Here is a 15690-nt window from a genome sequence, read left to right as displayed (position 1 = left end):
ACAACGATATTTCTCTGAAACTAAGTAGAATCTAAAGTGCTTCTCAAAAATCAAGTGATAGGTTGAGCGGAGAGGAGTGGCGGGTTGTGTATTAGTTAGTCATTGAGGTGGTGTATCAGTGATTGTGTGTTGTAGTGTAGGGTCAACGGTCAGGTCAGCCCGACGCGATAACAGCCTCGGTGTCACGGTGTCCTCTGAACTCAGTCCCACAAGCCACGCTACTACATGTCTCTTAAACAAAGAGAGAGATGGTGTATTTAAAATTTCAAAATTCTGGTATTTATCACACAACTTACGATAGATAATTTGGGTTAAATGAAAGCAGTTTGTGTGTGAAAATGATTTTACAGTCTGTGGAACAAATATACCAACGTTTTGAGAGAAGCGCGTGTTGTGCGAATGAGTAGTTTTTTAAAAAAATATTATCAAAATTGTTGTACATGTGTACTAAAATAAATTTCAAAAACAACTGCCTAACTGTCAAAACTCCTAATTCTGCAAATAGGTCGTCAGTTGAATATCTAAAGTGTTTTTTAAAAGCAACTTTTAAAATTGTTTTCTGCATTACAAAAAGAGGATGCAAGATAGTTTTGTAAGCACCACCAAAAGCAATAATTCCAAATGATAACAATGATTGAACGTATGCGTAGTAAGCAATTTTAATTTCTCGCTCTTCGAGAACATCACTAAGTTGTCTGAATGCATAAATGTATTTACGTAGTTTATTTTTTAGATATTCAACATGTTCCGACCACTTCATCCTTGAATCAAAAACAATACCAAGGTATTTATATGAGTCAACTCTTTCAATTTCGCTGCAAAAACACAAGTTGTTGAAATGACTTCCACAGACATGAATTGTTAGGTTTTCAAGTTTGTATTCGGTAGACTTACGTAATGAGATCGGCATGAATTTAGTTTTTGATATGTTGAGAGATAATATATTTTGGTCAAGCCATTTTTTAAGTAAAAATAGGTCTGATTCTGCCTTGTTTTTCACCTCCTCCCAGGATGTTCCAGTTACAAATAATAAAGCATCATCAGCTAATAAAATTAATTTTCCATTTGTTTGAATTTTAGAAATATTATTGATGTACATGAGGAATAGAACAGGGCCAAGATTCGATCCCTGGACGACACCATACTCCACTGGTAGCACTTGACACTTCACCAAGTGATTCACCAATTGTTCAGACAACAACGTTTATACATATTTCATATATATAAAAAAATTGAAACGCTTTAAGTAAAAAGTAAAATGTTGCCTTATAGTGCCTAAAACATAACTAGAATCAGATTTCCTACTATTTTTCAAAATCTGTGCGTATTTACGTAAAAATGATTTTTTAGACAAAAATAAAAAAATTACAATCCCAGTGTGTTTTAAAAACTGTTGCAATAAACATTCTTTTGTCCAGCTTTAGAAGATAAATTAGTAGCTGAAAACACAAATACATAAACATATATTATGGATCATATAGCGAATACAGTAGTATCCTTTACACTTCGCTCAATAATTTCAATCATTATTTAATATTTGCTTTACAAAAAATTGTAGCAATTGAAATATTTATTTTGTTATGTAAATCGTTACCTAATTGCAAAGTTAGTAAATCAAGTTATTAACTTGGAAAAATGGGTTCTCTTGGACTCAATGATTCTTAATATACACTACCTTTGTCAGAGTGTAATTACCTAGACATAAATATGCTATACAACCTTGATAATTTAGTCAATAAATATTGTTTTAGCCAGTTTTCTCGATTAGCTAGGCTTTAAACTTATTATAGTAGTATTACATGCAAAAGTATGATGTTAGTTTGTATCAGTTATTTTTTTTACAGTAGAATACATCTTTGTAATAATCTATCCATCATGTCGATCTTCATTCAAGTGAACTATGTAGAAGAGTAGATAATTCAGAAAGTGCAAGAGTCTCATCGATCGTGGAAGTTTCAAATGCGATCTGGACTACTCAGCTGTAAAGTTTGTAAACGATAAAATGTTGTAGCTGAAAACTTATTTGGCGTTAGAGACCTTATCATCATTTGTAGGTTTTTATAATCAAAATATCTGTGCGAGCTTAAATTCATAGATGCATCAACCATGACACTGCAAATATGACGAATCATATAATCTAAAACAAGCGCATGTACGGGCAAACTTTTATTTCTGTCCGAGGATTTTTGAATTTAGAGAATTTCCCTATAGGGAAGTAGCTATTACCGTAGGTCACATGGTTGCATTAAACCTAGGTACTTGTTAAAAATAATGTTATTTAAAAAGATTTAATTGAAAATCCAATAGGCAAAATGGAAATTCGCTTAGTCTTCAGGTTTGCTGCAGCGGGGCTATTTTCCTCTAATATGGGGTACTTGGCCACGATAAATTGATTGGAGTTGGTCACAAGGTTGGGAAAATACAGTTTCCGTCCTACAGCTCTTGAAAGTGCCCATGTTATCCTGAATACCTTTTTGTAACTGAGGTTGACAAAAACTGCTGATAAGGATTATTTTTACTGTCATTATTTTGACTAAACGTTTAACAAAAAAATAGTTTTATTCAGTTTGGTTTACATACATGTTAATGTCAAATGCTTTCAAGGTTAACTTACAAGATTAAGAATGAAACGCGTAAAGCTCCGAAGCGACTATACGCTTACATAATCAGAAAGGGAGAGAAGCATTAATCGATCGTTAGGAAACATATTTCATATCTTCGTCTACAACCGAGCCAGTTCCAACCAGCTCATACGTCTCCCAAATGTCTCAAAACCTCGGTCAAGTCATCTATCGAAGAATAAAAGGAGAGAAATAATTTACAATCTTATGGCCGTGAAAAATAATGAACAACAGACCGATCATTTTGATCAGGAGTGTCGACGAATCGCTGCTCGACGTTTGGAAGAACGTCAGCGCACTGCAATTTCTCAAACCTCTAAAGTCGCCATGTCATTATTTACGATTGGAACCGTTTAACGTGTCATGAACGCATACTACGAGTGTCCGAACTGATCCGTGGTCAGAGGGTAGCTATTTAACATCCAAACTAATCCGGAAATCTGGCAGGTAGAAAATGAGGTCGCTTGAACATCGAGTTTTATCAGCTATTCGTGGGGGATGGTCTCTATTCCCCGTAGCATACATGTAGCATTAAACACACTATTTCGAAGCATTTCATTATTGCCGCCCATTATAAATTCAAAACGTCAAAAACTATGAGCTTTCAGTATATATTATAAGTGTACAGTAATGTCAGTGGTTAATACTTGAGTAACGAAATGTTATTACTCATGTCACGGTACTGTGAATAATCAAAGTGCCATGATATATGAAACGGGTGTAATTAGACACACATTACACAGTTGATATTATATCAGCGATTAAATGTTTTTAATTTGTAATAAAACTATTTTTGTGAATCATAAAATGTGTCTGATCAAACCGAGCAAGGCTCGGTCCCCCGGTTTTTTATTTCAGATTATGCACCTTAGAGGTTTTAACTCATTTTGATAGCCATGATAGCAAATCACGTAAGGGTTATATACCAACATAAAAATAAACAATTATAAGTTAGATTTTCAAACAATAATTTTAAATCAATCCATGACAAAATAGTAATTTACAATTATTTTCGTACGATTGTATAATAAATTCAAGGAAATTAAAGTTATAACGATACAATTTCCAAGTTACATAACATGATTAACATTATAAGGCAAACGTTATTAGTTTTGACTTGTGTGGAGTTGTTATGATTTGTTTTAATTTGTTTTATAAAAAAAGGCACAAATATATTTTATCTTAACAAGAAATTAACTTATCAATGTAATTTAATGTATAGATTTTAGTAGGTACACACAGAGTACACCAATATAAAACATTCTTAAATCTGACAACAGTCACGTGACCATTGTCCAAATTTGTATTATCTCAACTTTTGTTTACCTGTTTTTGGATGACTATCATTCTTGGTTATATTAACATAGTTAAGACGTTATTAGGAGGATCTGCATTATACATTTATTTTTATTCACAGACAAAACTTGTATTTTATTTCCAATGTTAATTCAAAAAATAATTCAACACATTAAAAGTATTTGCTTCTACGTTAATTATATTTCGAAGTTGTGTTTATTTAAGTACATTGATAGTGTATCTAAAACCGATCGTATATAAGGAAAAGACCTCGGTTTGTCAACAATGGTAACAAGTGGCAATGGCCAAAGTTGTAACAATTTGGTATTGGTTGAAGTAGCCAAGTTCGGCTGAATAGCTCTAAATTGTTACTACGCCTTTGTTCAGGCGCTGTTCGAATAATAGACTGTACTAGAATGTTCCTGAATTATACTTTGTACTTTTTGAATATGTCTAGCTATATATTTACATATGGGTGTAAAAAAACATCGATGAATAATAACTCCCATCGGGGAGTATTATACATCGATGATTAAAACACCAAACTGAAAATGAAAATAATTCATAATTATTGAAGTTGGCACCTCCGTTTTTTTAAATGATTCATTATTTTTCAACAATATAATACTTCTTCAAGAAGAACTGGTAATATTGGAATAAATACAATTTATAATAAAAACATCACTAATATTTAATGCATTTTTAAATTGAAGTATATATTATTTGTGAGGTCATATTTTTATACTATTTTCCTCAGGTTCCAAAGTAACGTTGTCGTATATCGTTAAAAATACTATTGTTATTGTTATTTTTTTGTTAATGAGCATACAGGGTGATTGATAAAAGTGTGCCAGCTGATTTATTCGAAAACTATAAGAGATATCAAAATAAGTCAAATGGTAATAAGTGCCTTGGATTTTTTATTTTAAAAATTATAGTCAAGTCGGAAAAAATATTTTAGCCGCCATTTTTTCAATATGGCTGCCAACTTAGATTTTTCTCATGGAATACTCTGTATTTTATGATGTATTCCGGTAGAAAATATAATTTTAAGACAATTTTACTCTTGTGTTTTTTTCTCCATAAACCTAACCGTTTCAAAGATAATGATGGTTAAGGTTGTGAAATTTGGAATAGTTTTCGAATAAACAGCTGGCATGTTTGCTTAGGCCTTTATCGACACTCTTTCTCATGCTGAAATTTAAAAACTTTTACCTTTATTATCTTTGAAACGGTTAGGTTTATGAAAAAAAAAACACATGAGTAAAATTGTTTTAAAATTACATTTTCTACCGGAATACATTATAAAATACAGGGTATTCGGTATGAAAAATCAAAGTTGGCGGCCATATTGGAAAAATGACGGCTAAAATATTTTTTTTCGAATTGACTACAATTTTTTAAATAAAAAATCCTAGGCACTTACCATTTAACTTATTTTGATATCTCTTATAGTTTTCGAATAAAACAGCTGGCACACTTATATCAATCACCCTGTATTTAGTTTTAGTGGCCTATACATCGTAAACTTCCTTGATGCATTCGGTGAATCTCTTGTTTCATGATCATAAAATCACTTCGGTAATAGACCTATTTGGATATTTGCTATCAAAATTAACAATAATGGGTTATTTAATTCAAAGTGTAGAAAAAAGAAGCAGTTGGCGAAAAGCGACGTTTTGATAGCATGCAGGCACACTTACATCGGGGGAAATGTTTCAATATTTTGAGAACTGCTTGAAAATAGAACAGAACGAGAAATCTCCTCCAATTGGGGTTTCAAGTAAAATGATGGTTCAAAATGTATTGATTACGTTTAAGGAATACATGGCTCTAAAATGTATATTGATCTAGTGATCATTTCTAAACACCCATTTGCTGTGGAGTTTTACTGTTGTAAATGACACAAACACACAATGTGATTGTAAAGTGTACCTAAACGGTGTAATATTCTTTTACCATTATAGATCAAGAAATGAGATTCGGTTTATCTATAATAGTCATAAATGTGTGCTCTTTTAAGTTATGATTACTTTTTGATTCCTTAAGGTGGACGGCCCATGAGGAGTCAAAAAATTCTTAAATATTAGCTTAGGTCATGTTTGGTATCAAATTAAAGGTCTTAATAGAACACAATGCTGCAAACCTAAACTGGAACGGGCAACGGAGTAAAAAATGGCAGCCGTTTAAATATTTCTTCAATCTGCCATGTTGAACCTTTGATCGGCTGCCATTTTTGCAACTTGCTTCATTGTATTCTACTTATAAAGACCTTTAATTTGATGTGCATATCGACCTATGCTTAAGTTTATTATTTTCTTCCGAGTCACAGCGGGTGGCTCTTCGGTAGTGGTAAAAAATATATTGCACCGTTGCGGGACTTTTCAATCAATCTGTATATTTTAGCAACATAGTACGAGTATATAGTGAACAAGAACGCGTTACACAGATGAAATGCCAGAAATTTCAGTTTGATTGGTTTGTGTTTTACGGCTAAAAGCTTGATTTTAATTCAAATATAAAATTGTAACTCCACCTTTTATCCAATAAAAACTAGGCTAGATTTGTACGAAATACAAGAGTTTGTATATTAATGCAAGGGAAGGTGAAGGATAGGCGTTGAATTAATTAATTATAAAACTAAAACAAGAATAGAATAAGTTAATTTTAGATTTTATCCGGGATTAGCTTAAGATTAGCTAGGGATATTAGTTAGGCTTGATTATAGGTATAGTTTTAACCCATCAAATGCTAATTGTTATATCATTGAGCAGAAACTGGGCTGTAATATATATACTACATTCTTTAGTTGAAAGGAAAAGAACAAGAGCTTACGTGACATGTATTCAGATTTACATTGGTTCTGTTTTAAGGTACTTGGACAAAAATAGGAACCAACCTATTGATCGTTTGACAAATAAAAGGTCAGTAAAAGAGTTTTGAAGTTGTCAGTGTGTTTCTGACATGAGCTTCTATTTCGCTTTAACAAAGTTCCGACCAATAGTTTGTGGTGTAAGAGAAAACTTAAAGACGTACAACTTTATTCTTATCTTGCGATTATTCAATAGGAGAAACATATTTTAGCCTCAACAGATTTGTTATTTTGATAATAGGTATAGGCTACTATTCTGTATTCCACGCATTCCAATGGTTTATGGAGTAACCTGATACTCTAACAACCTATTACCTTGAAATAGAGTAAAAAAAAAATCCATGGAGAACAGAGGTTTTTACGGTGGTTCGTGTCAGTCCAATCTCCATCATTCAATCAAGGGTTAACATAAACAAAATTAAATTTGTTAGTTTTTCTCATAAATGTTTTCTTAGATTTTCGCTAAAGTTTCAAATCTAAGCTTGTGTCAGAAAAAGTCATTTTTGGTCTTAGTGAGTAATGAACTACTATTTGGCGGTTTTTGTAATTTATATTTGATACATTGATGGTGTCAAGTCAACCATAAAAATGTGTTTTACAATAATTTAGTTGTATGTGTTTACTTTGTAAAATTTATAAATTGTATGACGGTAAATAAGTATGCATAACATAATATACTATATACAATGTTGGTATGTCAGCTAATAGTTGATTTGTACTTGGAGGACAGGCAATAACGTTTATTTTATAATATTTTAGGAATATAAACAATCTACACATTTAATATTTAAAAGTAATACATTTATCAAGTATTTAACTATCAAGTATATAACTACTATTGATAGCTATAGAAACTCTATAAAAGTTGCAACAAAATATAACAGTTACCTACTGTTATATTTTGAAGGTATTCTTACTTGACTTTGCACCTTACAAAGTAGAAGATTATAGTAATTTAAATTTAAAATAATGTAGCCTATAGTATTTTGTTTAAATGTTTCTTATTGCTAATTTAGGTAGTAAGTAACAATAGACACTATTCATGTACGAAAATTTGTACTGTGTGAATAAAGACTCTTTGAATCTTGAATCTTGAATACTGTTAATCGTAACGGTAATTGTGAAAATACTTTTAGTAATATGTTGAAAGCTAGAGTTCGATTGGCAAATAAATTTTGACCGTATGAAAGTATTAAAAATACTTAACATTATTCAGAAAAACCCTTTTCAATTAAAATACCAGAGGGAATCTAGTTATCCTTCTTTTACTGTCAGTTGACAAAAGTTGGCTTTGAAAAATCATACACAAGTTTAATATGTTTCAATAAGGATTAACGATTTAGCTGCAAAATATGACTATTAGAAAAGAATCACCCTTATAATTTGTATCCATAAATATAAACAGGAGAAGATAATTCATAGTAATAATGTGGATTGCATTACTTGTATGAGTAGCTTTCTATGTACCCTATGAGTTTAATTTGTTATCATTTTTTACTGGAAGTACAAGAGGGGATAAAATCTTTAATCGAAAAAAGTCAAACTCTTTCAAAACTGCCATGAATAATGAAATAGCTGAAAACATTTGTATACAACCGTAAATATATTTATAAACATATTGTTAAATAGTATTAAGTTACAGTTTTATGGGATTGGATGTCCAGTTTTGAAAATGTTTGAATAGAGTTATTGATAATAACGTCTATAGAGACCTCGTTACAATGTAAAAGTTTCCAAGACTTAAATGTAGAACAGTGACTTCTGATTTACTAAAAGTTTTCTCGTTGAAGATAACTGGAGTTTTACTTTTATTTTGAAGTTATTTTTAAAATTACAGTCACGTCCACTGGCGCCTTGTCAACCAATCAGCGTCTAGTCCACCGGTTTATCAAATGTTCTGCTCTTGTGTGATAATTGGCTTTTTTTCGTTTTATCTTTCCTCTTGTTAAACTTTATTATTCGCAAGTCTTTCAAACCTGAAGATGAGCTTAATTTTTGACACCAGAAAACAGATGTAGTCATTATAAACTACCAAGGATCGTTTTGACATTAACCAGGTAAATTAAACCTCTATTAGTTTATCTCAAGTAATCCATAATAACTGCTTAAGGAATCTACAGAGTGCAATTTGAAACAGCCAATAACTTCAAAAAGATACTATAAAGTGTCATTTTCCAGCCCTAAAAGTGAGGTTGTCACTCCTAGGAGGTAGTCGGAAAGTCATCAAAACACTAAAACTAAAAACTTAAACATTTTAACGAAACAACACTGCATGGCCAAAGCCATACAGCTAATAATTCCAATTCAACTGAATCATAAGAAAATAGCATAATGCTGCTAACATCTAGTGAAGTACAGTAAAAGGAAAACGGCTTCAAACTCTTTGAGTGGATTGTCAACAGTTTTGTCCATTGTCCTAAAAGCATGTTTATGTGTTATTTTGGCATTGTCAATACGTTGTTACTGATCTTTAACAACGGCACTTTTATTACAAAATTAAATTCATTGTATGGTTTTCAACGCGCAAAAGATTTAAAATGCATTTTCCACTATTACTTAACAGTAGTTGGTAAGTATTTATGTGCATTGTGTTTCAAATCGAGGAATTAAGTAGAGTTTTGAACTTGAGCTTACTACGTCAATGAGTTTACCATCTAATAATCCGTTACTTAAGGTGGCTTAATTCTGAGCGCCAAACCACAGTCAATACTGTATTGGTACAAAGTGATTGATTTATGTTAATACAGTATACTCAAATGTGTTATTCTTTCAAAGGAACAGACAAGCAAATGACGCAACAGGTCCAAGTACAAACTCTTGTAAACAGTGATGAAAATCTTCAATTCACTTAAAAGTTTTACTTAGGTGAATTTTATTCTACTGTTTATTTGATTTATGGTTTCCAAATAATTCATGTATGGTTCACAATATAAAAAAATAAATAACTTCGGCTGTAACAAGTAAATATTACTTTAATCATAGGCCCTTATGATGAACGATTTATAAGCAATGCCTTTTATTTTGGCTTCATAAATATATATTTTTTACATTATTTAAAAATTACTTAAATTTCTTAAAAATACTGTGCCTATTAAAACTACTAAACTTTGGATTACTTATTGTATATCAAAAATTACCTCTTTGTGTACAGATATGATGACATAATATAGTTAAAGGCAATATAATCACCTACAGTTATTCATATTATTTATGATATTTATAATATTAGTACTAAACAAAAGGTTTTATCCTTTATTACGTGGAAGTAACAAACCAAGATCATTACAATAGTTCATTGACAATCCACCTCTAGAGTAGTGTGATATACTAACATACGTTCACATTATGTCAATACAGCTCTGATGCGTCCTTTTAATGGATAGCCTCTATTTTGTCTTTTCTCAAGCCATAACCGTATCTGTTTTGAGGGTTTATGATCAATCTTGTATCAAACAATTTACATTCGAAAAACATAAAGCACAACATGATACCGTACTATGGTGCAGTATGACTTTAACAAATACCAGGCCAATATCAATGTACTGTACACTCGTATATATGGGCAAGTTAAAGCTGTAATGTTCTGCTATGGTCAGTGACAGAACTGACCTAAAATCCATAGTTTTTTTTTACCACAATGATGAGTCAGACCTGTGATGTAAAATGTCTTGTCTACTTAAGTTTATAGGACTATCCATAGACATTAAACGAGAAAAACGTCATAATTAAAGCTTCAGATTAAAGTGAAATGTATTTTGTTTTGTAACTACTCTAAATATAATTACCAGAACAGAAAACTATAAGCTGGTAGTAAATTAATACCCCCGCCAAAGCAAACCTGCAGACAAAGCGAATTTTCATTTGCCTGATTGGATTTAGACTATAATATATCCTTAAAAATATCACATTTATTTCCTAAGTCATTTAAATAGCAGTTTAACAAGTACTTAGGTTTGCTGCAACAGGGAGGGTAAACGTTTTTTTATGATAATTGTTTAGTATGAAATAGATGCTTTTAACAAACTTGAACAACATATGCCAATAAACTAGCAAACTAAAACAGTTTTTTGCATAAGAATAACATGGGAGCTTAAAATTTAAAATTGTTTGTAATTTTCTCCGTAACTATAAGGCGCAATACAACGCTTCAATATGTTAAATTATTATTTTTTTTAGCTTTTGGAAATAAATTGCAAAATGTTATGCTTTTAGGGTCGAAAATGGGGAAAACCAATTTTAACCCCATAAAACCCACCGTTCCCATAGTCCGATCATGCTGGTTTGCAAACTCGTTCAAATAAATGTATGTTTACACGTTTTTACAAAATTTCATCAAAATCGGATTTTATTTCTCAAGTTATCGTGCTAAAGGACATAAAAAGTATATTTAAAACGAAAAAGTAAATCGGACCCGGGTCCAGGTTTTACCATGAGTGATACGGCAATAGCTATTCCCAATATGGGAAATTCACAAAAAATGTTTAGATAAAAAATGTTATAAAAATGGACTTACTTTGAAGACTTACCTATTGTTTATGGAAGTAATTATTCTCATGGCATGATTCGTTCTTTCTTTCTGTAGAGTATTTAATAGGTCAGATTCTGCTTCTATCGTACCAATCTGAAAATAAAACATTTTGACTCAAATTTAGATACATACTTAAGAGGTTACCAATCTGTAAATTTAAAGGTATATGTTTACAATGACCTAATGGTATATGTTTGCAATGACATTGGTAAATTTTTAGACTGTTCAAAGAGACAATTACGATAACCATTCTAGATTCTGTAAATCGTGCATTTAAATAAACTTACGCAATATTTTACAATTTTTCTAATATACATTACTCAATAAAACATAACAATCGTACAGGTTATATTGAAATGATAAACCTCTAGTTAATAACAATGTGACTGGGACGATTTAATATTCATACAATATTAATGTAATTTGTAGTGTAACCAACAGTTTTTACAATTATAAAATTGTAATACTGCTTATGTAAAATCATCACTAAACATTCTGAAACTACAGTACCTACGAAATAGCAAGCTATTCCATTTGTCAATCCTAAGAGTTTAATTTTTATACCTTGTAATAAACATAGTTAATTGCAAATAAATATAGGATGAGTTAATAACATACTAAGAGAGCTAAACTACAACATATTACGCAGTTTAAGGAAAATTAAGGAATCATATTGAAGTGTTAGGAATTGCAATAAACTGACTGAATTTCAATGGTCTATTTTAACACATAATAAAGCGTGCAAACATATTAAAATGTCCTCCAAATATACTTCCAGTGTTAACATTCATCTATAATAAAATTTACTCGCAAATTACACAATGTAGTTCAACAGTTAATTACAAACAAACATGTCTTAATGTTATCATTACTTAGTTATGAATTAAATATGTTTTATGTCTATATGTATTATTCTAAAAGGTTTTCCTCATTTTCAATTGGACGGATTTTCCTGAAATTATAATCAGCGCCTTTGCGCCTCAGAAACTCAAGATTACGACTAAACTTCAAGTTCCAGTTCAGTTAATAAAGCTTGTACCTAAGTTCAATTAGCTGCAAAGTACGACAGCATAAGTCAAGTAAAACTTGATATCACCTTAACATATTTGTTACAAGTATATTAACAGTTTTTAGTTACTGTCTTGTGTAAGTGTAGTTGTAATATTTTCGACAACCTTTACGTTAGTATAGTTAATATTGATTGTAATAGGGAGTTTTGAGATCAGCGAAAGCCATTGTCATTACGATTAATGTAGTAAACTTTAACAGTAAATATTGTTTAAATACTCTAGTAGTTTTTATCAGAATTAATATTGACCTATAGTTAACTATAATTAACCAAATGGTTTACTTTCAAAATTTGTGTAAAATAAAATATCTGAAAGTAAAAAAGACGTCTAATAACACTTGTAATAATACATTTACACTTATACTATTGACTCTCAAGACGGTAAATACATATGAAAGATGGTAAGTGGTGATCGATTTCGATTGGACACTCCAATCATCATCAGACCCAATATGGAATAAGCGAATTTAAATCAAATATATCTTCTGATTGTATTTTGTCCTATAATTACATCCATACTAAGAGTAAACCATACTGTAACGTAAGTTTTAAATGCATAAGTAAAAAAAAAAAAAAAACAATCTTATAACCGCAAAAGTAACTAGATTCCTCCTACATGGTGTATACAAGATCAATTCGTACCAATATTAAGTGTACCACACGTCACGCTCTTTTAGAAAACAATTTAAGTTGCCAAATAAAACGTCAACAGCCCACCAAATGTCATCAATTGATGAACATTTAACATATATAATAAAAGGAATATTTTTACAATTTCCTAGAGACAGATCTAATTGAAACATTTTAAGATAAGGAAAGCGGAAAACCCGGCCGGCTCTCTTTCTCGTCATGATACTGGAGAAGGTAAATGTGGTAGACAAAAACTCGACCTGAGGTGATGAGAGAAAAAGTTAGTTCCTTCTGTACTGACCAACCGCAGTTCGGACTCAAAACTCCTCCCGGTTCGCGTCGTCCGTTATCAAAAAGTTTCGAAAAGTAGTATAAATATATATTTAATATTGTTTTCTAAGCTCACGTATCAGTACTATTTTGCACAACATCTTTTTCCTACAGTTACCTAACAATGTACATGTTCTCTCACTTATTTGAGAAAGCAAAGTGGCCAATTTGCTCATCAGTGAGACAATGTTAACATTGTCTCACTCTAACTACTTTGTCTCACTCCAGATGTGCAACGTGAAAGCACGTTTCTTTACCAATTTATTTGTTTTATGGTAACTGTAGGAAAAATATAACGTGCAACTCGAGTGCAAAGTGCAATCGCCTCACTCGAGAAACCATTCCTCACTCGCCTACGGCTCGTGAGTAAGGATTTCTCTAGAGTGAGGCAATTGCTCAATTTGCTCACTAGCACGACCTCGTCATCTCAAGTCATAGACAACCATTGTAGGGCTAAGTAAACTCGCATAAGGCTACTGACACATAAAATGAATACCAAAACAAATAAACAACTTTAAAAATTGTAACAATAATTTACAGTATTGCAATTTTTAAAGCTGAGCCAATGTATAAGACTTGATGTTACAATAGTTATTATCATATTTTATAGTTTATTGGCCTATATTTGATATGGGGTTTCCTCTGCCAATTAATTGACTTAAACGACAGACGCGTCGTACAGTTTGGTGCTAGGCCTAACAAAATGTTATTTTCATTCAAAACTAATGAATTCCACTGAAAATCGTCTCTTAGATATTTAGTGTAAACATAGAAACAGCAAAATAGTTGGTAAAAACTGCAAATAGAATATAGAATCTGAATACTCTAAGATGCAGTTTACGTATAATGTAGTTTCAAAGGCTGAATTTAAGGGTTTGCAAGTTAAAAAACTTCATAGTTTTGTTTATTTATGCTCTAGAGTATAGAGTACTTTGTTGGTGAGTATGATTTGCATTGGTGTGAAGATATTAGTTTTATACTGAATCACTTTTAGTCATACATCCAAATAAAACAAACATGTTAAAATAGAACTATTAATATGGATCTTTAGTTAACCTATTTAAACATATACCTTAAACTTACTTGTTTTACGTACGAATCATCTTCATTTTCATCTTTGCAATTTTAATAATAATTCCACTTAAAGCCAATTTCTCTTCGGTTGACGTTGCCCCTTCTTTCTTAATTTACTTAACAAACATTTCCATACACGCAAACAGTCTCTTTTGAAAATATTTATAATAAAGTTCAATAACAAACTCGTAATAATATTTAAAATCAGCTGTTTACCAGCATTGTTGCGAGTTGTGAGTATTATGTGCTCTATTGGTTGCGAAATGTTAGTCATTGGATTGCGGAACGGATATTAGAAAAGGAATGGTATGGATCGAACTCTACATGTGTTTTGAACTTTTTCCGACAGTTGCATCGAAATAATAATATAAATATGTTTATTTTTGGGTCATTATTGTTTGTTTATGAACCATAAAGTTTCTATTTTATAATCCGTGGAAACTTCAAACAACCTGCCCATTCCGGTTGCGCATAAAAATAAAAAACGTCTGTTTCTTTTCATAACCTTGGCAAGTCCATAAGATCAATGTTAAAAATATAAAAATTTAATTTACAGTTTTTCAAGATTTTCTCAGAACAGAGGCCAGTATGGATATTGTTTTTAGCGAACCTAAGATATTTTTAACAATTTTTAGGAAATCTTAGGATCGGTTTTTGAAATAATTGTGCGCTATACTCGTATTATAGTATGGATATTTTAGAAATAATTAGCTGTACAGTAGCCTAAGAAGTTTAAACATCTGATCTTTTTTGGGATGAAGGATGTTTTTAGTTAGATAGTAAAGAAGACCCTTCAATTAACGCTCAAACGGTTGCCATCTTATCCTTCATAATTACTTTTGTTTGCTCCAATTCCTAATGAGTTCATTGGACTCACAAAAAGCCCTTATTTTATTTCAAAATACATGTAACACATAACAAAAGTTTAATATTGACGTAAGTCCCGTCGAAAGTTATACAATATAATTATTGTTGTATTTAATGGACGATTATATATTACCAGATTGCAAGGATTGCATTGCTAGTATTGCAGTAGTTGAACTAGTTTTAACACAACGCATAAAGTATTTACCATACACAAGATATTGGTAGAGGTAGTGAAAATTATTTTTCATACAGTCACCCGACACAGTGGGCTTCATTGCACTGATTGTAGTACAGACAGCTCCTAACTGCTGCATTTACTTACTTTGTCGACACTTTTTACTTCGTCGCACAGTTTTCACTTTGTCGCACGCCAGTATTCCAACCTGCACGTAATCCGTGTACG

General features: G+C 31.3%; 1 protein-coding gene across 1 annotated transcript in view; it reads right to left on the bottom strand.

The window, feature by feature from the left end:
• LOC129002618 (uncharacterized) overlaps positions 1–15690 on the bottom strand; it is a 140508-nt gene that overhangs the window by 36230 nt on the left and 88588 nt on the right. The window contains exon 2 of the mRNA XM_054430563.1: positions 11316–11410. Coding sequence (XP_054286538.1) covers positions 11316–11410 — 95 coding nt within the window. The remainder of the gene's footprint in view (positions 1–11315; positions 11411–15690) is intronic.

The sequence above is a fragment of the Macrosteles quadrilineatus genome, unplaced genomic scaffold (assembly GCF_028750875.1).
Source record: "Macrosteles quadrilineatus isolate MER2022 unplaced genomic scaffold, UCM_ALF_1.0 Scaffold_9__3_contigs__length_116548681, whole genome shotgun sequence".
NCBI lineage: Eukaryota > Metazoa > Arthropoda > Insecta > Hemiptera > Cicadellidae > Macrosteles > Macrosteles quadrilineatus.
This window is presented reverse-complemented; position numbering and strand designations above follow the sequence as displayed.